We start from the raw sequence: 27,173 nt of genomic DNA on the forward strand, positions 1-27,173 counted from the left end.
CCTATGTCTCTGTACATCACTGGATAACACTGAACTCTACTCTACACTCTATGAGAGAGGTCACATGCAGTTGAAATACAGTGAAAAAATATATAGGAACTCTAAAGCTGGGAAGATTAAGTAAGAAACACTGTTCTCAAAAATCTGGCCTGTGATTTTCTATACTGTGTGTATGAACTGACAACAAGAGGGTGGAAGGTTTGGCTGTATACGTCGTAGGGATGGCCTAAAATTTTCCAACAGACTACCGTTAGCTCATCAACTGTTTATATAACAATTTATGCATGTGTTTGTGTGTGTCCTGCCCACATTTCATCTAGGAGTTGTGTGCATTGCTATAAATATGGTTGTGAGCAGTGCGAGTATGGATGTTTGCTACATCCAACAAAATAACCTTCAACGTCTCAAGAAAGAAAATATTCTTACACCTGTTTGCTTTATTAAACAGATAAATATGACTATACACCATCTGAATCCAAGTTTCTCACTTTGACTGAACTAAGACTCCATTTCATTTAAAGTCGACAGACAGAAACAAAATAAAAATGACCAAAGCAGTCCTGGTTTGTCTTTCCATTGTTAGAAAAATCACTAAGTGTTGTTTGGTCAAAATAAATCCCTAATTTACTGAAACAACTATTCACGCCCACATTTACACCCACAGGCAAGTCACAGTCGAACTGGCAGAAACATCCAACAGATGACATCACTGCTGGGTCTGAAAGGGTGTGTTTAATGAGGAAATAATGATTAATAATGAATAATGACTCTGAAGGGACAAGCTACCTGAAATACAGAAGGCTTTTAAATCACAATGTTACACTGGTAGAGAGCTCAGTGATCGATGACTGTCAGCCATCACGATGGATGACACAATTGTACACTGACCAAATCTTACTTCTGATTCCTTCAACATAAATACAGCTACGGCACACAAGAGTCTCATATTCAGTGATTGACAACAGTTGTCATGCTGGTATCACAAAGAGAATGAAATGATGTAAACACAGTTACTGTGATAAATACTAAATCACAACACTGCATCATGTAAGATAAATCTGTCCATAAATCTGGGGTTTGAGTAAAGACGTCAAATCTGACACTGAAATATAAATCAAAAATGTCTGGACTCCTCTTAACTACTTGTTAAGCCTGACTTTAATTTTGAATATTTCCATAACTTAGGGTAAGGACCTAAAATGGCCATCAGCTGACAAAATAAAATGCTGCATTACCTCAAACACTGACAGACAGAAAGAATCCCACAGGAAATCAACTCTTTACTGACATTCAACAGGGAATGATGACTTTAAAACACAGCTGCAAAATACAGCAGGATCAAGAAATGTTACAGCCACCTCACTGATGATTAAACTGTGAACCAGCACACAAATGACAAACACCAACATAAACCACCAGGTTCTGAACAGATCAGGGTGCAAACACTAACAAAAAGTAACATTTGCATTTTGGAATATAAAATAAACTCAGAAAACTACTCAGTAAATGCATGATGGGAAATGAGGGCCATCACTACAATATTTAAGTATGAAGTCTTGTTTTGATCAGCACCCACTAAAGTTAAAGTTAAAGCATTTCACTGTAAATACAAACTCAACACTTCCTGTATCTATTTCAAACTAAAAGCCCTCCAACATTTCAGTGGACAGCAGTGATAGTATCAGTTTACTGTATAAACTCAGTGATTTGTTGTTGGTTTGTTGTGTTCTTTAAGTTCTGTATGTAACTCCAAATCATTAAGTAAGTTGAATATAAATTGAATATAAATTGAAGATCTGAGTTATGCTAGCAGTACTCGCAAAAAAAAAAAAAAACTAAGTTTATGAGTCTAAAAGTTCACATTACTTGGTATTCTACACTGTAAACTGAAATAAATTGAGGCAATCAGTAGCTAGAATTTTTTAACTGATAAACTCAAAAGTTGGAGGTTGTCAGAGCTTCAGTATAGATAGTGTTACATGTTCTCTTTGATTACAGCTAAATTTAAAAAAACATGATTAAGTCAACTCAAATATTCTCAGTAAATGCAGCTCAGGATGACCCGTCTCATTACAGCAAGTCAGCATTGGTGTTTTAATTTGTTTAATTTTCAAGCACCAAAACAATGACAAATCAGGTTCACAGCTCACTGAAATACAAATTCAAATATTCAAGTTTATCTCCAGAAGAAAAGCAAATTATCTCAAAGGCAGAGGTAAGCAGAACTCTGTAGTTTTTTTTTTCCAAAACTTTTGAGTTGGAGTCAAAATTCAGAAAATTAGTAAGGACAGCTGCCTTGAAATTATCAGTTATTATGACTTTTATTCTGACTTTTTTTTTAGTCCAGAACGGAATCATTTTATGTATAAAAATCCATTAATTCATGTTCAGTGAAGTTACTGATTAAAAGAATCAGAGTTTAATAAAGACAAAAGAAAAGAAATTCTATAGCAACTCAACATTTTTAAGTTGTGCAACTTCTGAACAAGTTTTAAGTTTTCACTACTTATCACTTTCACTTATTACAACTAATTAACATGAGCATTCAGTTTATAAATTAAGTATACTTAATTTGACAGTAATTTATCAAATTATAGTACAAAATGTCTGAAATTTCAGTATTAATATGCAAACAAAATTAAAATGCTCTTTTGGATGCTTAGACTATTCCTGGAATGTTGATTAAAGGCAAATGTTAGTCTATAGAATTTTTTAACAGCACCATGGGAAAACAACTGACGTTTTAGAGGAGTCCAAGTCTCACACATTGTAAAGACACTGACTCGCTGTATCAGAAGAGTTCTGAGTGATTGTATTCATGGTTTCATGGATTTATGTCAAAGTGGGAGACGCAGTCTTTGAATGAAGTTCAGTTGTTGAGGGTACATGAGATAAGTTCAAAGAGAAGACACACAGCATGCAGAGGATTTACACAGTCATCCATCGCTGCTGTCTCTTCCAGAATGATGGGAATGGCTTTTATTCCCTAAAATTACAGATAATATGTGAGGTCAACTTTTAAAATGTATTTAAAGCTTTTCCATAACATAAAGCTTCTTCAATTAATATTAAATGTCAAACTGCAAATGTTACATTAAGGTATATTTTTTTAATTTATGTTTTTTAATTCGATGTATGTTTGCTGATGCCCAGTCATTAGAGTCATCTAGCAGCCTAGTATGACTGAACTCTTCATGGAAGAGATAAAAGCAGCTGATCAACTACGATCACATTCAAATAAACACGTCATTAAATAATTATCATTTTCTTCTTTATCCAGTGATTTTGTGTCCAGCATCCTGTGAGACATCGGCCCCTTCTCTTCTCTCTGTCAACACACACAACAAACACACCCAGACAACACTGAAGGTGCGGCTGCCTGGCTGGCAACAGTGAAAGGGGTCGCCGTGGGAACGCCGTCTCTCTTTCCGTGCCTGTCGTCATCCAAAGCAGGAAGCTTTGTTGTCTAACCTCCTGACATTCTGAGAAACACTCATCCTGATCCCCCCCCTCGCCTCGCCGCCAGCTCAGCCGCCGGCTCAATCTGCCTGAAAATCATCTGTCAGCGTGTGTTACCATGACAACACAAAGCAGGGGATGAGCTGGGTGTTTCTTCATTGTTAGGGAAGCAGATGATGATGATGTTCTCATTCAGTCCCTCCAGTGTTAATCAGCGGCTGCAAATTAGCAATCTCTGGTTTGAAGTACGTGTGAGACGATGTTATGAGCTAAGATAACTGCCGCCTTTCACTTAACAGCCAGCCTGGATGCTCCGCTCGCACAATAATGGTCCCTTTATAGGACATAATTCTTGTATTGTCCGGCGGTCCTGAGCAGTAAAGAGGCCTTTCTTGTGTGGGAGGCAGCTGTGGCCACAGAGCTCCCTTCATCTGCTCTCCCTCCTCACAGGCAGCCAGTCTTTGGGCAGGCAGAATAAGGATCTGATTGATGCAGGCTCTTCCTACAGGCCCGCAGCGCTCTCTTGACTTGATAAGCTGTTGATTAAACGGGGCTGGAGAGGCGCCGCAGGACAGACAGAGAGCTGCTTCTAAAGAATGGAATTGTCCACTGATGTGAAATCAAACATGGTTTTCATCACAAATGCTTCAGGAAGTCTCAGCGGAGTCTCAGAGCTGACTGTCTGTTGTATGAACTGACGTGTACCCTTTGAACTGTGTGCTGCTACACTTTGTTTAGGTGTTACACTGAGCAGAAGTTTCAGAGCAGTGGTTTTCCATTATCCAGTGTTAATTTCCTCAATAAAAATACGTACTGCTAGCTCATTTTGCTTGCATGATGAAGAAAAGATGCTGACGAGACTAAAGTTGCTTAAACGATAACTGTGATTAAAGGCGTGTTCACACCAGCCTTGTTCAGTCCAGTTGAACTGAACCCTGGAGTGTTTACACCCTTGGCATGGTTTGTTTCGGTTGGTGTGAAAGCCAGAGCAGACCAAACAACCGCTCTCTGGTGCGGAGTTCATTTCTGATGTGAACACCATTTGAACCAATCATAACAGGGTACTGCTGTATGTCATTTCATTTGTTAAAAAAGTTTTCTCTTCCTGACTGGTGAACTAGCAACACATTTGCTACCAAAATGTTGACTAGCAGAGCCAAACCTAGACTCAGGAGGAGATATGAAATGCCTGTTTTATTAAATTATTTAATAAACACTCATGCATTCATTTGCATGGTCCTCTAATGTCTCCAGCTGTGCTCCATGATGAATGATATCATGTAGAAATTGTTTTACCCTCATGAACACAAACTGGACCAGTTGGAAAATTTAAAAACTGCATCATGCTTGCATTGGTTCCAGTCAGGAACTAGATCTTTAGGTGTGAACCCACCCTTAGGGCCTTTTCACACCTACTTTGTTTGTCAGACTTATGAACTGTCTAATTTGACCCAAACCAAAATTACAGGTGTTAAACTTCCCGTTGGCCACAGTATTGACCTAACCGAAGAGGTGATCTCATTCTGGATCAAACTGTACCATGGTTCAGGTTGTTTATAGTGCAAAAACATTTTTCGAATGATTTGGACTTTCAGACCAATTACATGAAGTTCTGACAGGCTATCGTCAGAGCTGGAAAAAAGTTAAAACTAAGCACCAAGATAAAGTGAGCAGTGGTGGCACACGAGGAGAGGAGGAGGAGACCAAATGATTGACTGACATTTGATCTGACAACTTTATGAATATCAGTTGAAACCTCACAAAAATTATTTTTCAGTTATTTTCCAAGTGGATGAAAGAAAGAGGAACTGAGCGGAACTGAAAACACACAGAAGTCAGATGCAAACCAGTTACAATGTGAAATAAAAAAATTAAACACATCAAATCTATACAATGTAATGAATACGTGAACTTTGGTCCAAACCTTTGTTCAGACTTTCAGCTTTCAGGAAAACACAGTAAACCTTTCTACGATGTCATTTAGACCTGCAACAATTAATTGATTAATCCATTATTAAATTAATGATCAACTACTTTGATAATCAATCAATCCATTTGATTATTTTCTAAGTCAAAATTGTCTGATTTCAGTTTCTTAAACGTGAATACTTTTATTTTGTTTTTTTACAGTAAACTCAATATCTTTGGGTTGTGAGTAAAACAAGACATTTGAGGACATCTTCTTAAACTTTGGGAAAAAAAATGATTGACGTTCTTCACTATTTACTAACATTTTAAAACAACTATTAACTGATTAACCAAGAAAACAATCGAGATTGATCGACTATGAAAATAATCACTAGTTGTAGCCCAAATATCACTGACAAAACCAGATGACTGAAATGGAATTTTAAAATAAAAGCTTTAGTGAACCCTATCTTTATTTTAGTTGATGAAAAATGGCTGAACAGTTCTCTTCCTGTGCACCTGAATCCTCTTCTTGGTAAGTCTGCACACCAGCAGTGCACCTCTAACAATGCCAAAGCCTGGAGGAAACTGCATCCTCCAGCTGTAGGAGCTCTGTCTGTGTCAGACAGCGACAGGAAAGCAGAATTTATTGGACAAAATCTGATTTCAAAACAAAAATATCTAAATAAATTTTTACAAAAGCATAAAAGGGCATCATTTTGAGATGGAAGGTCAACATAATGGAATGGAAGGATCAAGATTGTACAATGAAAAGTTCACATTATTATAGGGTTATGACTTTATGTTGTGACTTTTTAATCTTATAATTTTGACTTCTTATTTCATCATTAAGATTACCATGGAGATATTTTTTCTTTCACTGGTTGACATAGGCCTTCATATGTGACAGAGAATTCTTACACTGTATAACTGCTACTATACTTTTATTTCAATAAAAGATTAGATAGAAAATTGTCTAAATATCAAGTAGTTTTGTTAACTAATATCAACTGCAAATAAAAAGGATGTTGACTAAATACGACTAACTTGGAGTTTTGATCTCAGGCTGGCAAAATCAGTCTACTCAAGCTAAGGATCATTTAATTGACAAAATATACTGATCAATACTCTAAACTTGTTACATCACCACCACTCCACCTACAGTTTTAATTGTTTCTCTATATTTAACATTGCAAGGTGTGAATCAATCCTTATTAACCTGCTGCTGATGCCCACTCAAGCTCATCAGTACAACACGGTACAGGTGAGACAAAAGCAGCACTTGGATGAGGCAAAGCCTCGACCATGTAGGAAATAATGTGGGGCCTTTGTGTCTGAGGTGATCAACCAGACACTCTTCAATCAAACCGATCATCTGCAGGCGCAGAGCGAGTAACTGTATGAAGTCATCCTTCTTCCCCCAAACAGTGAGTGAGGGGGTTCATTCCTCCACTGACTGTGTCAGATATGTGACTGCAGTCTGTTCCAGCCCACTCATCTCCATGCAGCCTCCAACTGCCAATCACAAGTCCAGGACACCTTTGTTTCCATGGAGATGTCACACTGCCATGACACAGCCAACCAGTGTGGGTTAAACGTACTGAGTGAAGTCACTGAAGCTAATGGGTGGATGTGTGTGTGTGTGTGTGTGTGTGTGTGTGTGTGTGTGTGTGTGTGTGTGTGTGTGTGTGTGTGTGTGTGTGAGTGTGAGTGAGTGTGCTGTGTGTCACCACCCACGGCTCTCCTGACATTTCTGTGGACCTCAGTCATTAAAATGGAATCTTACACATAAAGCAACATTACTCAGAGATTTCACCTGCCAACACACTGAGAAAACACCTGCATCCAAATCGTTCTCACTCCCAACAAGTGAAATACAGCAACCTGGTCAGTGCCCCCATTTTTCAAACTACAACTCTGTGGGTAATCCTCTAGTGTCATTTACGGAACGCACTTCCCTTCGTTTGTTGTCTCAGGCGACGACTCAATGCTGTCTTATTTTTAAGACGTTACATACATAACCGACTTATCATTTCATTCTCTCTTCATTCAACTATGACCGCAATCTTTCCTTAACCCTGACCTGGCAGCTTTTGGAGCTGCAACCTACATGCTGAAAAATGGCAAATTAGCACCTGGGACGCTAACGGTACAAACATAAACAGGCTAACAGCTGTTAGTTTTTCTTTTGCGGTGATGTAGTAATTTTAAGGCCAGGGCTTGCCAGACAACAATTAAATGTTCCACCAAAAGTTCAAAAGTTCCCCCTCAGCACTATTTTGCAGCAGCACCGTCGCTGCATCCTGGGCTTAGTGCCACTCAAGATGTTTGTGAGTGGTTCAAAGAAATGCAAACAAGGCAGGGCGTTGGGTTTTTTTTCCCAATAGCAGAATGTGTACATGTGGAGGCAGATGCGAGATGAGGAACTGACAAACAACATTTTGACCTCCAATTTTACTTGAAGGTCTTGTTGCCATTTTCTGTGTGGAAGGCTGGGTTGTTTTACCCTGACCACTCAGCAGCAAGTCACAAATCCATCCCATCAACACAAGGTCAGTCAACTTAGAAGCTATGGTTACTTGGAGAGGTTAATGTCACTGATTGAACATACAGTATATGTCAATTTAAAGGGATAGATCATCCTCATGCTGATTGAAGGTCAGGTTTAGTTTTTTAGTCCACAAAACACTGCTTGAGTTTCACAGGAAAACTGTGTTGCAGAATGTCTCAAACAATGGAAGTGAATGGTGACCAGTTTTCATACGTGAAAAACCAACAGAATAAAAACATGACCCTTCTGCTCGCCCTTACTGCTCATCTGCTGGAATCCAAGTCTCCTAAAGCATCAACATGCCAAGTTGATTAAAAAAATGTTCTTCACACTACCATGTTCACATGCACACTGTCTGACTTCAGAAGACTTGGATTAAACCAGACGAGCAGTATGAATATCATGGTTTGGGATTTTTTTGTTGGCTATTTCCTGTTTTATTTTGTAGTCCTGCTCCTCCTTCATGTGTCTTGACTTCAGGTCCTGTCTTTGTCCTTTTCCTTTACCAATGCTCTCAGGTCTCCTGTCCATCTAGTTTTATGTCTGTTTTGTGTCGTATACCTCCCTTCCCAATGTGTCCCATGCTGCTTTACATCATCCTTGACCAGTGGTGAAATATGATATGGAAATCACTGGTATGGCCTGTATGTTTTACTACTTGTCTTGTATTGTTTTTTTTTTTTACTGTATGTTTTCTAATCTGTAAAACTGTCTTTTATGTGAAACTGTGCCGCCTTGACCAGGACAGAACTGGTATCTCTATGGAACTTTCCAGGATAAATAAAGGATAAATGAATAAATAAAAATAAAATTCTAGTAACAAAACAAGATTATCATAAGCTCAGTTTTTCATATTATGTTTCATTCTAGTGAGCCCAGCATGAAAGTTCTTAGTATTAATTGGAAGCTCCATCTCCCTCTGTCAGTAAAGAAAGAGCAGAGGATCAGCAGCATCCTTCTTCTCTCTCTGTGTGTGTGTGTGTGTGTGTGTGTGTGTGTGTGTGTGTGTGTGTGTGTGTGTGTGTGTGTGTGTGTGTGTGTGTGTGTGTGTGTATCATATCCATGCACATTGTGTGTAAAGAAATTATATCAGCACAGAAGTGCATTGAGTGCATCATTTATTATTTATGTTGGATAAATCATGTCTTTTGTATATGTGTGATGTGTGTGTTGTGTACAATATAGCTCATCTAAGTAGGTATTATGTGTCTCCAGTGTGTTAGAGTGCACATGCATCAACTATAAATGGTGTCTGTCCTGAGGCTGCACATGCTCTGTGGAGCTGTGAGTGTGTGAGTGTGTGTGTGTGTGTGTGTGTGTGTGTGTAGTGCCATGGCTGGTCTGTGGGAGAGAGCATGAGGTCATCAAACATTTATGTTGGCTGTGTGGCTGTGTGGAAACAAACTACATCATGCTTCTTCCTCCTCATCTCGCTCTTTCTCTCTGACTCTCTGCATCTACTCTGCCTGTGGTTATACGAGTCACTCTGACTCCATGATGAGTAAGACTCCCAGCCAGAGCTGCTCTCCAGCTCTGGCCTTTTCAAACACACGTCAAAATAGGAATCAAACAGACTCACTGCATGTTATTAAGCTACTAACATCATATGCATGTTTGTAAATGTTCCCTTTAAAGACTTTCTCATATCACTAAATGACCAGAAGATATTTTATGTACTAAACAATAGAGACTACAAAAGGCCACATAATGAAAACTCGGGCACTTGGGTGGTTATAGTTAAAATAGGGGTGCAAGATTAGCATGGCATGAAATTTTCATTTAATTAAAACCTGAAAGTGCCATCTTCTGCAGGATATACGATCAATAAAACTGCACTTTCACTGTAAAGCTGAGTTTATACTGTATTATTACATATAAAGTGATTTTTAATTGTGCTCTGTACTTTCAGCATTAAGTGAGATAAAATGTTGTCTCAAAAGTGCAAGGACATATTTTGAGTCAAAATCAAGTTTTTGTTAAGGACAATCAATACACACATTATTAAGCCATCAATCAAACCAATAACTAACAGCAGTCAACCTCATCATATTTTGGCAGTCATCCTGTGTTTCTATATTAATGACAAAACATTTGACATTACATATTTGCAGTTTAAATTAAACTAAAGATCCCTGCATTCTCTGTGGAAAATATTACACCAAACTTCCTTTGAGAAAGATGAAATATTAATAATTCTTTAGGCGTCTGCAAAAACACACAACTATACACAAGATAAAAGGGCATCATATGTCAACAGTCTTCTTGTCAATTCGGCATCTATATAATCCATAAATATAGACTGTATTTACATACAAACTTTACATTTTGGATTTTGGGGCCTAAACTTAGGTTATCAACCTCCACTGGTTAGCAGCGCTATTTTAGCAGAAGAAGGAAATGAGTTTTTTCAGCTGTTACCAAAGTCAATATCTGGTATGCTACTTCCTTTTTGGTGCAGGACGGAGTGCACCTGCCCTCAGAAAATTAAATATAAAATGTTTGATTTTATCAGAACTTCAAGAGGAGAAAAAGACTGATTAAAGACATATCAAGTTTTTAATTTGTGAGTTTTATGACTAATCTAACAGGTTATTGATCGCAGACTGTTCAGAACACAGTAACATCGCTGGTGTATTCTACGACTAAAAGAGACTGGAAATGTAATACACCTTCAGTGGATCACCATTGGACTTCATTTATGAACTGTAGTCACTAAGGAGGAACAAATAATTTTTTGATTCAGTTTGAATTGTGCCACAAATCACATATGTTGTTTGTCAATTTAAAAGATAATTTTACAAGTCAAGAACGTTGCTGTTTGTCATAAAATTGTTAAAGTATCAGACTGTGAAGATGTGTGATTAGAAAGACTACACACCCAGAAGTCACGTAAGTGACTTTCTTCCTTTCCAAACTACCATTAGCTGCTGAAGCTATGATCCTTGTGTGTTTTTGTAGGATCGAGTCACGCAACAGCGGGTCTTCCTCATCTTTCTCTTCACAGATGATAAAAGCACCAGGAGTCACTGATGAAACACTTCAGGTAAGATAACGTCACAAGAGGCAGTGAAACTGGTGTTGGCGATGAATATTGTGTGACACAAAAGATGTAGTTCACTGGGCAATTTCCCAAAAAACTAAAACTTACCACAAACTGTGTCTTTCTTGACTTGTCAAGTTATCTTTTATATTGAAAAACATCATATGTGTAATTCATGGCACAATTCAAACAGGATAAAAAAAATATTATTCACCTCTCACCATTTACTACTGTTCATATTTTTTTCTGACGTTAGGCTCAAAAATCAAAAACTGGGGCTCCAAAACATGTTTGCTTCTCCAAGTCTAATAGCAGTGGTGCCGCTGCTCCTCTTGTGCCACTGCTCAGGTTCCTGTGAATACAGACATGCTAGACTGAATGAACAGCATGTTGATGATTTGACAACTCTCATTCTTAGAGCTAACTAAAATGGAAAAGAAAGTCAATAAAGTAACATATATTTATATGAGAAATGCTGCTGAGAATTAGTGGAAAACACATCTTCTGATCTTTTTGCCCCCTTTTCAGAATAGGTCAGAGTTTACACTGGATATCAACACTGTATTCTACAGCACATTCACATTCATCATTCAATCATCACTGAAATACAGATACTGGAGTCTGACATCGACTGGTGACTCATTCAGCTTCCAAGATGACAGACATTCAAAACAACAGCTCTTTGGCAACGCCACTGCTTTTGAAAGGAGATTCTATACCCCCATTACTCCAGAACACTACTTCTGTTTCACAAAAACTAGTCCCCCTTCTCTATTCATTGAGTCAGAATTGATTCTGAAGGAGAATCTTTGAGATGACAGATCCCTGTCATAATCATATCTTCATTGGAACTCATATTACTGACTACACCTAAGTTTGTCTGAAGTGTTAGCAACATGTCCTCCAACAGCTGCTTATTCCAACAGTGAAAAACCTCCAGAGACAACAGAAGTGAGCTTGCAGGCATACATTATACCAACACTTTGAAAGACATGGTGATCAAAATAGTCATCTGTCACCTCACTAACACTGAAAATACACACAAAGCAGAATCCACCTGACACCACTTGTATTTAAAAGACTTGGAAACCACTAGCAGACATTTTAAAGACATCTGAGTGATACTTAAAATGAAATGTTGCTACACCAGATGATCAGGATGTAGAACAGAATGTCATCAGTTATTCAAGAACATAAACCAATCAACCATAACATTAGAACTACCGCCTAATATTGTAATATTGTGTAGGTTCCCCATGTGCCACCAAAACAGCTCTGACCTATAAAGGCATGGACTCCACAGACCTCTGCAGGTGTCCTGACACCGAGACATTAGCATCAGATCCTTTAAGTCCTGTAAGTTGTGAGGTGGGCCCTCCATGGACCTGCCTTGTTGTTCCAGCACATCTCACAGATGCTCAATCAGACTGAGACCTGGAGAATTTAAAGGCCGAGTCAACACTTCATCAGAACCGGAGCAGCTTCTTCCATTGTCCAGTTCTGACACTCATGTAGCTGAGGTAGCCAACCAGCTATAATTTACATATCTCCCATTTGCCCTATTAAAGCATTAGAATACAAACCCAACACTTTTTTTATCAAGTTCAAATTAAAAGTCCTATGGCTTTTCAGTGGACAAAACCCCTATATTTCTTAAATCTCTTATTGTGAAACACTTACATGAACATTTTGGGCTGCATGTTCCACTCAGGAGCAGCTGAGTCACATACAACACCTAGTAGTAAAATTCTTTATTGCTGGTCCGATCCAGTATTTGGCTTAATATCAAACTGGTATGAGCATTTTCACATTGGCCAAACCTTAGATCCCCAATTCCCTCCTTGGACCAATTTGGTAGACTACCCACCCCACAAGACCTGCTGTTTTAAACAAGTCATCTAGCCATCAGAATCTGACCCTTTTTAAAGTCGCTCAGATCCTCACGCTGCCCATTTTTCCTGCTTCCAACACATCAACTTGAAGAACTGACTGTTTACTTCTTGCCTGATACATCCCACCCACTGACAGGTGCCATTGTAATGAGACTATCAATGTTATTCTTTTTAACTGTCAGTGGTTTTAATGTTGTAGTTGATCAGTTTTGTGGTTACATCCTCAGATCCAGCTGAGTTATGTTGAGGAAGTGGGGCGTTAGCTTGTTAGAATGAAAGCCAAACTGTTCCTGATGTCTGAACGGCATTATCATATGAAACAGTCTGCATCAAATTACTGAGAGAATCGATTCCAGGTGACAAACAAGAAGTGACAATCTAAATAAAATTACATTTCATGATAGTCAAGTGCACTTAGTATAACTCTGCCACAAGAAATCCTCATGCATTTTGAAATACCTGTTCAATCATTTTCAGTCATATTTGGATGGATGGCATCATTGAACCCTGGTGAAAATACAGTCTGGATTGTATTGTGTCTCTGATTCATTAGTATAAATGCTGTACTGTAGCAGCAGCTTGCAGGCCGTCAGTCAGTCAGTCAGTCTTCTCAGCTAAGCTGCCGACTGCAGGGGCACTAATGAGCAAGGAGTGCTGCCACATGTGTCTGAATAATTTAACTGTTTCCAGGAAGACAAGTGAAGCTCTGTGTCTGCTGTACACGTAAATAACCTCATTCTAATAACTCTGCCTCACAACTTGGCTGCAGGGTCAACTGGTTTAAAAGATCATCTTAATACAACATAAACATGCCCTCAGTTAGTTGAAAGAGTCATGGATCACTGGACTGTCCATCCTCACTGTGAAGTACACAGTAAGAGATGAAGGACACAATCCACAGTCCCCTTTCTGTCTTAAAAATGCACTTTAAGCCTCAGCAGATGCACACTAGTCTGAGTTTGATGAATACAGTGGGTATCTTTGCTGTAGCAATCATGTGTAGGTCTACTGCTATTGTTTTATTCTGGCAACAAGCTCAGCAAGGAAACCCCACCTGTGAAAACAGGGAATTTTACAGACTTTTAGAATCTTGAGAACTGGAAACTTGACTGCATTTAAGCCCTGTTTATAAGTTGTCTGTCTCTTGATGAAAAGGATCCTCTTCAATTCTAAATCAATATGGCTAACTTCATTTTGCATAATGGCTTGTTTTGTCCTTTGACGGTTTCAGTCTTCTTTAAACAAAGAGCTCGTCCAACCACCAAACAGCATCTGAAAACCCACCTTCACACCTTTCCAATCTCTGATCTTTCAAACAAAAGCCTTTGCGATTCATCGCATCCAACCCCTCTATAATATAAGAGCAGGGCTTTGTGTGCGGCTGTTGATAACAGCTACTAACACTTCTGAGGTTTTGTGGTCAGACAACAGTGTAGCCCTGCCATAACTGTACCTCAGTGACTTTTAGACAAACATTAAAGGACCAGTGTGTAATAATTACAGGAATTTATGTACATAAATGAGATATATTATATATAAGTATGTTATTTATTATTATCAATCAACGTAAACTCAGAATCTATATATTCCCGTTACTTTAGAAATAGCCATTTATAGTTACATACTGTCGGGTCGACTTACGGAGATCATCATCCTGCGCCGTCTACAGCAGTGCAGAGCGGACAAACTGCACTAACAGTGAGTCTTGGGAAGCCCATGGCGACCTTACGTAGACGCCGCAACGTAAACACGGAAGTAGATGGGGAAGATAGACGCGGGTGATTGCTGGCAGACCATTTAGCGTTGTGAACCTTGACTGGCACAGTTTTGACAAATGGAGGATCATACATACACTGTACCAGAACAAAAAGCAGCGGACAGTGAATCCCCGTCATCCAAGAAGCGGAGACGCGAAGAAAGTAAACGCAAGCATGACAGGAAACGGCAAAAACACGAATCAACATCGGCATAGCGTTTACACGATGGAAATCACTGATGGAGGACAAACGTTTTCACAGTGACGCCGAGGTTGCCTGTTTTCTGCTGGACAGGTAATTAATCCTACACACATAATTGTAGTTTGTTGTGAGATAGCTTTCGCTCGCCATTTTGTCCGCTGACGGCCACCGTACTCTTGGTGAGAGAGGGGCGGTGTTGGGGTAAATCCTCTTAGTTGCAATCTAAGGTTTGAACGCTAGATGCCTCTGGAAATCACACACTTCTCCTTTAACTATTTTTTGTCTACAGGACATCCCTGCAATACCGACACAAGGAGTTTTTCCTCACCACTGTTGCTACGTACTTGCTCATGCTGGGAACTGTTCAGTCTCTGTCAGTCTTATAAAGTGCCCTGACATCACTTCTGGTATGATTTGGTGGTATATAAATTAAATTGACTTTACTGACTCCAGGATGAAAAACATGATGTGATTGCAACATCTCAAAACAAGTCTGGGATTCACCTTTGAATGTCACTCCCTTCTCTTTATCTGCTCATTTCTTACTATACACTGTCAAATAAAGAGGAAAAATACTTAAAAGAGAACTCCTATAATATTGTCACATTCACAATGGATAGTTTAAACAAAAACATAAAAATCAATGCAGCAGAACAAGGGATATTGTCTTTTATTTGACACTTTCTTCCTCCTATCTTCCTAGTCAAAACCTGGTGCCTATATTACTCACAATGGGATGATGGATGCTACAGTTATAGTGTCTTCTCCACTCAGCAGCAGCAGAGTCACCGCAAAGAGTAGCAGAATTCAATTTACCTTGATATGGGCACTGTTTAAAAACTATGATACCAGTACCCATACCAGAACCCTTAAAGTGATACTAATACTAATGAAGTACTTAATTCAATACTTTTTTTCAAAAGGTTCTTCTCCATGAAGAACACTTGCAGTATTTGTCTGCAAACAAAATCATTTAAATAAATTAGATTTGGGTACCAGATGAGCACCGATACCCAGCCCCAGGTTGTACTGACTACTCTGGAAGGGGTGTTATACAGAGCCACAGTATTGTCTAACAGTTGTGAGGTGCACTCAGATATTAAAGTAAGTATTCTGTCATTCAATACATTACTGTGAAGGCATCAGCTAGGTCTAATTTGTCTTGACTGAGGCTAACTAGATTAAAGCTAGCCTTGACAAAAAGAAAATATTTCAAGTTGCATATAGTTAATGTTAGCCTTACTTTGCATCTGGTCTAGCTAACATGCTTGTCATTACCAGATAATATGTATTGATGTGTGATGTGTGATGTGATATGTCATGTGATGATATTAAAACCTAACTGGTCACTGAAATTAGGCACTTTAATTGGACTTTTTTTTTTTTTATTTCTGTGAATTCTTGAGCACATTTGTATAGAAAATGACCAATTTTGTAAATTGCCAATTTTTTTTTAATTGCAAGCTAATCGTGTGGCAGTACCACTGCCTCTGGAGCCCACTAGAAGGGGCTCTGATGCCCAGCAGTGGGCCAAGGCCCAGTGGTTGAGAATAGCTGGTCTACATGACAATACAGACAATAAGTTCAAAAGTTGGACAAAAATTGCTTTCCATTTCATTGTCATTATAATTAAACCTCGAAGGCAAATGATGGGCTTCCAGCTAACTTCTCCTAATAATCCTCCAGCAGTCAATCAAAGTGGAAGCCTTCCCTCTTCTATGTGTCTATTAGATGAGCGGCTTTGCCAGCAGGCTCATTGGCAGGGAACATATGAGGCACCTTTAGCCTCCCGTAGTGTCTAATTTAGCCCTCCCCATGATATGGGGCCCCTGGGGAGCGAGGTAATCCAATCCGGGGCCTCTCCCTGCTCTTTCTGCTTGGACGAGACTGTGAATGTCTTGATCAGGACCTGAAAAGCCTTTTCCCTCACAGAGCGACAACAGATGGCGCAAGATGAGGAGCGCTCACCTCCCCAACCACCAACCCCCCCCCACCCCCGCTCCTGTCTATGTAATCCTCTCCTCTCTAACATCCTCGTCTCCACAGCCATCCCTGGCTTTCCTCCCTTCCTTTTTTCTTGTTCGCCTCATTCTCTGTCCCAAACCACTTTGTAGTCTGATGTCTCTCTGCTGCTGTTTCATCCTCCTCTTTCTCTCTCCAGGAGGCTTCCCTCGTAACAAACAGGCTGAGAGGCAGTTAGCTGCTGCTGCAGCAGGAGGTCACATATCATGCCCAGTCACGGAATCAGAAACAAAGTTAACATATGCCAACTGTTCAGATTATCAACATGAGCTGTATAGTGAATGAACACCAACAATTAGATGCTGCTATGGCAGTGACCTATTTAGAGGAGAGTGACCGCAAATAACCCCCAACACCCAACACATACATTCCAACTTCACATTTTTGCCTATCCAAGTTTTTAAAAATCTGACATATGACAAGATTTTTATTCATTTTTTCTTACAGACTAGAGCTGCAAATGCATACTTATGCAACAGTATGCCTAACGCTGAATGCTGAATGGAAAAGCAATTCAAATATGTTTGAAGGCAGGATCACTGTAATAGAAAATGTAATCTGCATCACAGGTTTCCTTTAACAATTTCTTAGAATATTTTGCGTGGTGTTCTTTTGTATTTTGCATCATGTTTATGTGGTAGGAAGCTTCAGCCCATTCTCATTCCCAAACCATCAAATACCAGCATTTTGTCATGCCCCTCAGCAATGCATACAAATGCACAATGTACCCTTTAGCGCACATTTAAAACTCAAAGCCCACAGGCCAAATCTGGCCAAGCACCTCAGCAAGAGCTTGCAAAGAATATAATCTGTGCAATGTGTGTGTGTTATGGAAGTACAGTGTCCATAAACTACATGTCCCTGAATACATACCAGTTTCAAAGACATCAGTATATGCTAGATAGCATCTCAATATCATGGTCGTGGTTGTAGCTAGTAATGTAATAGAATAGTAATAGAAGCAGTTGGGAGCAGTTAGATTTGAAACTTTTCTTGTAGGTGACACAAACTTAGCCAGGCTTAATTGTTATTTTGATTTTAATACTTATTACTGAATGCTACTTTGTATATTTCAATTTTTTAAGATAGTTGTACACTTGAATGTCTGCTTGCTGTTATTTTTCCTAGACTTCTGCTTTAATTAGTTAGTAATTATTAAGTTATTGCTAAAACTAGCAATAATCAAATGCAGAGGCAATCCTGCAATATGATAAAAAAAAGTAGATACATTTATATAGTATTACATTTACAACTGGCCCTTTGAGGGCAACCATAATGCTGATGTTGGTCAAGTTGAAACTGAGTTTGACACCTCTTCTTTAGTGGCTATGAAATGGTTTTTGAGTTAATACAACAGGCAATAAAGTCTGGAGTAGGTGTGGTGGACGGATGAGTCAAAGAGACCCAGGACTTTCACCCAGGAAAAGTTAAGGTACATAACATCACGTGCATCATGTCACTTTCATCTTGTGACTCACTTCATTTGACTGACCAGATGCACACAGTGGATATAAGTCCTGTTACTGGCCACTTGCTTTGAACGGCATTCCAGCGTCAGCTATCTACATTTTCAAAGTCCACGGGAAACAAGAGCCTCTGTTGCTGCATCCTGGGCTTAGTGCTGCCAAAGACGTTTGTGATCAGTTTAAAGAAATGCAAACAAGGAAAGGTGTTTTTTCCCCTGTAGGAGGATGTGGCTGTGTGGAGCCAAACCTCTCTCTGGTGCTAAGTGCTGTGGAGAGGTCAGGCTGTGCAAGACTACACTGACATGACATGACATGATGTATTGTGACATACTTATTTTACCCTAAATCATCATATTTTTTCCTAAACCTACCCTACTCTAGTTTTTGTGTCTAAACCTAACCAAACTGCAACCATTTCACAACTTAAACTACATTTAAAAAGGCTTTCTAGCAGCTTCTCATACAGCTGCTAAAGGGAATCTTGTGCATCAGTAGGCTTTTCCACCAACATGGAACCAGTCCCAATCCAGTTCATGCACCTAATACTGAACTGTTTTCCATCAAAAATAAACTGGTCCAGAGCCTGAAAAATTGGTTCCCAGCTGGAATAAAAAAAAATAGTAACTCCCCTGGGAAACAAAGGTGGTGTGTCATATTCTACGGTTGATGACATCCTTGATTGTAATGGTTCTGCTCAAAGCTCATGGAAATGAGGGCTGGTTTCCAAGATAAGACCAAGGTTTCAAGAATTCTGAACAGTACTCATTCAAGAACCAGAGCTTAATTGGTGGAAAAGGGGTCAATGAGGTGCCGAGAGTCATTACGAAGTAGTGTCATATCCAACTACCTGAGATGAGATTGGGTTGGAAGCTTTAAGGTTAGGATTAGAGTTCAGATGGCTTCAATTTCATCTTATTAATAACAAAATACCGAAGTTCAGGTGCAAATTGTTTCATAATCTGGCCATATGACTGAACTAAAATGGTGGTGGATGTGTACTTAAATAACAAGGCTGCAGTATTCTTTCTTTCTCATTTTCAACAACTCCCATGACAAGAGCAAAATCAACAATGTGTAAGTCCATCTCATAATATTTTCTCACTTCCCTCTCTGAAGCTCATTGGTTCCAACTGAAGACTAAATTACCTTGCAAATACATAATTTAATTTTTAAAAAAGGCTCAGTAATTTCCTGGCCACTGTAGTTTTTAGCAAAGAGGAGGAAATATCAACTTTATTAGGGACTATTTTCAGCAGCGGATTAATCCACATTTGGGCCCCTTGTAAGTATTTGGGGTAGCAGGACGGTGTACTGTATGTGTGATTCAGAGAAAACAAACTACAATGTGTGCGTTCAGGGTAATAAAGTCCAACAGTGTGGCCCACTGATGTGTTTTTAATAGTTTTGGAGGTTTGTGGCACAGAGGAAGAAAACGTATCAGGCTTTGATACCTGTTAGCAGGACACATTTATTGTTCGTTGGGTCTTTTCATTGGATTTGTTGACAATAAGGAAGCATTGGTCATTGTCCCTCTAACACATTGGAATAATCCAGACTCACAAACACACCGTTTCTCTCATACCATAACTGGCAAAGATAAAATGGAGGTTTTAATGTTTAGTTTTGACCTGTTACCGCTGCTTCTCTCCCCTCCATAAATCTACATACTGTTGCAGCGCCTGGTTATGGAACATGGCTGGCAGATGAAGATATGAATGGATATTGCTGATGCGGCCAAATAGCAGCTGAAGTGTCATTAGTGTCCGTGCCAAAGAGATGGATGAGTATTAGAATATGAAGTTAAATGTAAAAGTGAATCAGGATTGATCCGTGAGATATGATGTTTTTGGATTATGATTCATTTTTTTACAACAATTATCATGTTTATTTTCATCAAGACGGGATTATCTTACTCAAATGGACAGGAGATGACTAAACGGATAAGAACTGCATGAGTGTTTCCTGTCATTTCATGCAGCTCATGTGTCATACAGGACACAGTGGAATCATTATGAAACAGCAGCATGAGGCCAGTTAGTGGCCGTGGATGGAAATCATCCATGTGATTTTTGATTTGACCGCAGAGATTAAAATGGAATCAAAGTGAAACAGCATGTGGAGGGGAGGCTTTGTGGCGCTTTGCTCTGACCTCTGACCTCCAAAAATCCCTAAAAAATGAGAATTTCTACAACACATGTTAACAGCAGACAGGAAACACAGCTTAATGTTATTAGTCAGTGAAAGCTGCTGTAAATTCAACGAGTTATGTTCTATTAAACTCTTGGATTGTGTGAATACAGTACATTTACTTTTAACAGGACCTGCTGACTAGCAGCGTTGTAGCTGGGATTTTAAAAATACTGAGGTCTTCAGTCCAACGTCCCCCAATGCATCCACAGTCTCTCAAAAGTCACTAACATTTCTCCAATTTTTTAATTATTCAGATTTTTTAAGTTGCAGTAGCAGTGAAAGTAGCAGTAATAGTAGAGGTAGCAGTTGCAGTAATGGCAATATAGTATTAGCAATACTAGCAGTAGTAGGAGTAGCAATAGCTAAGCAGTGGCAGCAGTAGTAGTATTGATAGTAGTAGAAGTAGCTGTAGTTGCAGTATTAGCAGTACTAGCATTAGTAGTGGTAGCAATAGTGGGAGTAGCAATAGTAGCAGTGGCAGTCACAGTATAGCAGTAGTGTTAGAGGTATCAGATGTAGTAGTAGGAGTAGTAACAGTAGTAGTGGTGGCAATAGCAATAGTAGTAGTGGTAGCAGTAATAGGAGGAGCAGTTGAAGTATAAGTAGTGTTAGTAGCGGTGCCACTTAGCAGTAGGAGTAGCAGTAGCGGTAGTAGTAGATGCAGTAATGAGAAGTAATAGCAATACCAGCGGCAGTAGCAATAGTAGTAGTGGCAGCAGTTGTAGTATTAGCAATAGTAGTAGCAGCAGAAGTAGTACTGACAGAGCCAGTGCCAGTAGTAGTAATAGCAGTGGTATGGGTAGCCTTAGCAATAGCAGCAGCTGTGGCATTAGCAGAAGTAGTAGTAGCAGTAGGGGTAGTGCTTGTGGTAGCAGTACTAGTAGTAGGAGTAGCAATAGCAGTAGTGGTGGCAGTAGCATTAGTAGCAGTAGTAGGAGTAGCAATAGCAGTACCAGCATTAGCAGTAACAGGGGCAGTAGCAATAGTAGTAGTAGTTGTAGTAGCCGTTGCAGCAGGTGGTACTAGAAGTAGTAGCATTAAGGGTAACAGAGGAAATATTAGTGGCACTAGCAGTACTAGTGGAGGTGGTACTAGAAGTAGTAGCATTAAGGGTAACAGAGGAAATATTAGTGGCACTAGCAGTATTAGTAGTATCAGTAGCAGAAGAAGTAGATGCAGTAGTAATAGTAGTGATAACAACAGGTGCAGCAGTAGCAATAGAAGTAGAAGCAGTAGGAGCAGTCAGAGTAATAAGCAGGTAGTAGTAGTAGTAGTAGTAGTAGTAGTAGTAGTGGCAGGCCTAGTAGTAGTGGTAGTAGTATAAGTAGTAGGCCAACAGAAATAGTGAAAGAAACAGTGACAGTAAGAGAAGAGGTACTAGAAGTCGATGTGACAAGAGTAGCAGTAGCAGCAGTAGCTGTAGTATGAGTTGTCTGGTTGGCCTCTGGATGTCACTGTCTCAGGCTCCAGCAGCTAATGTGAGCTGTAAGTGCTGTTACATGTAGAGCACACAGAGATAAACAGTGTTAATCTGCACAGTTGTGTCCTTATTGACCCAGATCAATGCGAACTTATTGTCAGAAGCATCATGATGACAAACCACGCTGTACTTTTCCACGCTGATGGAGCTGAGAGCTGGAAGAGATCAGAGCCTCTATGGAGGCATTCATCTGATCACTGAGCACACTGACTGTGGGCTGCCCATTACTGCAGATGGTAGGCCATGAAGGCCATTGAGGCATCCTCAAAGGAAGGCACAGCTGCAGCACACACACACACACACACACACACACACACACACACACACCCTCTGCTCTTCCAGCTTGGACTCAGACCAGAAACCTCCATCAGAAACCTCCCTCTTTTTATCACACAACATTCCTGTGTAGTATCATGAGTGGAAACTTGTATTTAAGTTTTGTCTGCAGCAGATTAGAGGATTAATTTTAATGTTGGTCATAAACATCTCTCAGGAAACAGGAAATGTCTGATTCCATGACAGAGTTTGTCCACTGGAGCACTAAAAAGTTGATTTTTTCACTGTAAAATGTCTGTCTGCATCTATTTCTTCTTCTTTTTCATTAAACGTAGATGTCAAGTCAACGGCTTACAGAGCTGACAAAATTTTAAATTTTTCCATTTCACATCACAGTCATAATGAGCAGCCATTTTATTTATAAAAGTGTCTCAGAGTTCTCTTAATGTTAATCAAAATACACATTTTTAAACCAAAATTCTTATTTAGCTTTGATTATGAAGGTCTACAGAGCTGACATGTTATGGTTGAGACACATCTGATAGAAATATTATTTAATAAATTTGTCTAAAAATAGAAAGTTTACCAGTGCTTGAGCAGTATTCATGCCATTTTTTTAAACCTGGAAGTAAGACAGGGGTCCTTAGGGCATAGTTAAACCTTTTAATGCCTGATTTCATGTTTTTGTAAAAATCTGACAGAGCTGACGGAAATCTTGGACACAACTTAAAGATGAAAATAATAGAGCATTTTTATACCTATGTTATCAGTAGGTATTGTTAATTTTAGATTTTGAAGACTTTAAAAACATTTTTCATTGTCTGAAGTTGTGTATAATATCTTCTTTTTTTGGTAGAGCATGATTTGTCCCATTTCTCAACAATGGGCAGTTTATGTTTAAAAGAAAACTATTATTGGACACTATAAGATTATTGCATGTTTTAAACTCCCATCCCAATGCCTGCCTCAGAATACAGTACAATAATAATAAAATACAGTACAATGATATCAAATTTTGTGAATCTCCAACCTGCAAATTTCAGGCATCCTTCAAAGTGTCAGTACACCCTCTTTTCTGTAGTGCTATTTATCCATCTAGATAGTTTTGGTCGGTGTTGCAGAGGTGTAGAGATACTGGATGCAGAGATGTCTGCTTTATTTTATTTTATTTGTTTATCTGACTTCCGCTGTACCAGAGACAGCTATAAGCTAATTTTTATTTGTCCCTGGGCAAAAAACAGATAATAACATTTCTGTCAAAACGACCTAATGCTGTATTGTACTGCCTACTCTTCAATATAATGGAATTAGATGGTATTTGACTTGTGGTGCTCTTCTTGAGTTTTTCAAATGTATTTAATCCATTATATTGGACAGAAGGCAGACATCTCTACAACCGACATCCCCTCAGCCGATAACTCTGCAATTCACACCAAAACTATCTAGATCAGGGGTGGGTTTGACATTGGGGGGGTTTACAGTTTTACAGTGTGCTATGCATGATGGATACAGCTTGTGGGACTCTTCCATTGTGAAGTTACGGCTGATGAAAACATTTCCTGATTGTGCTGCTTCATAATAAAAAGCTTTTCAATTACAAAATTACTTAGGACTTTTATTGAAGAATTTATGGGAAGTGAAGTGAAGCTGTGTGAAGCTAAACTTGTCTTTAGTTAAAACCTAGATTCTCAAACTATGGTTCATGTACCACAGGAGGAATATAAGAAATATTTTTTTACATTAATTAAAAACATATACAATAAATAAACACTAGAAAATCTGAAATGAAAATACATAAAATATGAGACCACTATCAGCCATCTTACAGTGTCACATAGTGTAAGCATACATCATCCATAATTACAGGTTACAAGCTAAACTGTGATGGTAAAATGAAGATACTGAAAATGAAGCCTTCAAAAATGTGCAGATCAGGAGGATATTTTGAGCAGCCATGTTAAAAATGAAGTAGGTGACAGTGAACCAAGAACAAGTGCTAATGGCTACTTAAGAAGTACCAGTGAAGGTGCAAAACACATGGTACTTGGAGAGCTCAAAGTTTTCTGGAGGATGTGGTTGAAAAAAGTTTGAGAAACACTGAGTTAAGAGGCTTCAAGTGGCTAGCCCTGCTGTACAGGAAATGCAAATCCCTGCGGTGCTGGGCTGACGAGTCAAACCAGGCCAGCACATGTGTATGTAAGTAATGGAAGCTTTTAGTGGGCTGGATCCAGTCCTGGGGCCACATTTTGCATACATGTGATCTAGATGGATAAACAGCACCACGGGTAAGAGAAAAAACATATGTTGACTGCCCCTTTACATGTTACACATAGCTAAATTATTTATGAGCCAAGCCTAATCCAGCATATAGAACACTGTACACCACAAGTGGACTCAGGGGGTGGCAAGGGGGGCTGTTCCACCTGGTAGAGAAAAAGCACCTTCTGAAGTGCTCTTCTAGTGGACAAAATGTGGTCAAGTGCCCTTTACAGTGCCCTTCCAGTGGAAAATGTGATAAAGTGCCCTAAAGGAAAAAATGTAATAGTCCCCTCTAGAGTGCCCTTGTAGTGGACAAAATGTGATAGAGTGCCCCCCAAAGTGCTCTTTTAGTGGACCAAATCTGGTAAACAGCTCTCTATAGTGCCCTAGTGGAAAAAATGTGATAAAGTACCGTTGCAGTGAACAAAATGTGATGGAGTGCCCTCTAGAGTGCCCTTCTAGTGGAGAAAATATGGTAAAGTGCTCTCTAAAGTGCTCTTCTATGGGACTAAATGTAGTACAGTGCTCTCTCAAGTGCCATAAGGCTGCCCTACATACTAAAAAATTATTTACTGTCTGCGTGCCTTTAAATAGTTAAATAGTTCTCTGTTTTGTTTTGTTTTTTACTACAGAGTTGTTGTTGTAGTTGTTAATAAAATAAAACGATTTAATCTAGACCAGGAATTGGAAATTTTTCACCTTAATGCATAATGATTTTTGGTGTGCCGGTGCCACTCCACGTACAGCTGGTGCCCTTTTTATTTTTTTGCCCCTGCCCCTCAGACTGCCTGGGTCCACCACTGCTGTACACATGTCCAGAGCGTGGGAAGAATCACTGGGTTAATCAGGCTCATTTTTACCCAGCGTCACCCAAGCAGGTAAATCCAGCCATGCACATTAACAGCTGCATGTTGGCTGTCTGAAGACTGAGTAAAGGGAGTGAGGGCCACTGTGGAACAGAGCAGGAGAATTTGCACCTAAGATGAACTCCTGATGGAAGATATCGAACCATAAAGAAGAACAGGACCAGCAGCTCCCACCCTGAAATCATTCAGTCAGTATTTGCAGTTGCAGGTCAGCCGAGCACCACTTCAACTTAAAGGCAGCTACGATCAAACAGGGGCAGCACGTACGAGCTGATGTTCAGCGTCAGAATTAACATCTCCCCTCTTGTGCAAAATAGCATGACAACAAGCAGCAGTGTGCAGCCACAGGCCTTCATATGAATACCCACACACACCGAGACATGACGCCGTGCGTGCCTCTGGACAAACATTAGCCTCCATGATCACAAGACAGCAGCTCGATGCCCTTGTTCATGCCCTCTGGTCAGATGATCGATTATCTGATGATCAATGTCACACACACACCTCCAGCCCGCCTGTCTGATTGGTTTATGACATCCTTACCTTTCTGGATGAGGGCTTCGACGTCCTGATCGAAGCCCAGCCGGTGGCACTTCCTCCACAGCCCCATGTTGGTGGAGTTGTACTGCCTGCTGCACTCCTCCGCGGCGCTCATGGCGAACAGCTGCCGCCGGTTCCTGGCCAGCAGCAGCTTCTCCTCCCAGCGGGGCGCGCTGCTGCTCCGGCCGGCCCGCAGCGGCAGGCTGTTGTTGGGGATGTAGATGAAGCCCGGGTCCTTGCGGCGGCTGGAAAAGTTCAGGCAGCGGGCCCTGTACCTCCTGGCGTCGGTCTCATACCAGTGGTCGGAGCACATCGCCACGGCCAGCATGCCCAGGGCGCAGAGGGACAGAGAGAGCCCGGCGTAGAGCAGCAACTTCCCGGCAGCCATGCTCGCTTCTGTCACAGCCGCATCAGCACCTCGACAGACGGACAGCTCCTCTGCGGCGTCCCGCTCCTCAGCTCACATCACCTCTGGAGAGCGGCGGCAGGGACATCATCCAGATACAATGAGCTCAGTGTGGAAATAAAAGGGTCAATCCGTGTATTCCGCTGTTTTCGTGCGTGTGTGCTCGGCGCTGCAGACAGAGGAGAGGAGAGGAGAGGGCGCTTATCTCATCTCAGCCCCGGATCTTCAGCATCCATCCGTCTGAGCAGAACAGGGCGACACCAACATGCACAAAACACATCAGCATTCAGTCAAACACAGATTTTACACAGAATAAACCCAGACTGCATCACCCACCCACTAAAATAAGCGATGGACAAAGAGGCTGAGCTGTGGAGAGAGCGAGAGAGAATCGTGCAGCCGCATCCAACCGAAGAAGCGTTTATAAATACACTGACAGACTAAAGCAGGAGCGTCATCAGATCATGTAGACAGAGCAGGTTAAATGTACCTGGTGTGTCCACACACAGCCCAGCAGCCCGCAGTCCATCAGCAGCACAGAGCAGAGGATCAGAGCACAGTCAGCATCCAGCATCCAGCCCGTCTGATAGGATGACGGCAGCTGCTACAGAGCAGCCAGCAGGCCTGTCCACCGACCAATCAACAGCAGTCTGTCTGTCTGTCTGTCTGCCTCTCTGTCTGTCTGGAGGAGCAGCACGGTGTTAGCTTACAGGCTGCATGATGTTTGACTGAACAATCATAAACTACCTCTGACTGCTGCTGTTATATATCACAAAATCATAACACAAGTTACCACTTTTCATACAGAGCAAGTCTAGACTGGACTCTGTGATCTTATTTATAGACAGACTTGGGGAGTA

General features: G+C 40.2%; 1 protein-coding gene across 1 annotated transcript in view; it reads right to left on the reverse strand.

Annotated features, from left to right (window-relative positions):
- The window catches only part of tmem178bb (transmembrane protein 178Bb), a 167,074-nt gene extending 140,116 nt beyond the window's left edge, over positions 1–26,958 (reverse strand). Inside the window, exons 1-2 of the mRNA XM_084711139.1 lie at positions 26,804–26,958; positions 25,911–26,553 (exon numbers count right to left, since the gene is read on the reverse strand). Of these exons, the coding sequence (XP_084567265.1) occupies positions 25,911–26,295 (385 nt within the window). The 5' untranslated portion in view covers positions 26,296–26,553; positions 26,804–26,958. The remainder of the gene's footprint in view (positions 1–25,910; positions 26,554–26,803) is intronic.
- Positions 26,959–27,173: the final 215 nt, after the last annotated feature.

Source organism: Lutjanus erythropterus, chromosome 22 (genome assembly GCF_056507025.1).
Source record: "Lutjanus erythropterus isolate fLutEry1 chromosome 22, fLutEry1.hap2, whole genome shotgun sequence".
NCBI lineage: Eukaryota > Metazoa > Chordata > Actinopteri > Lutjaniformes > Lutjanidae > Lutjanus > Lutjanus erythropterus.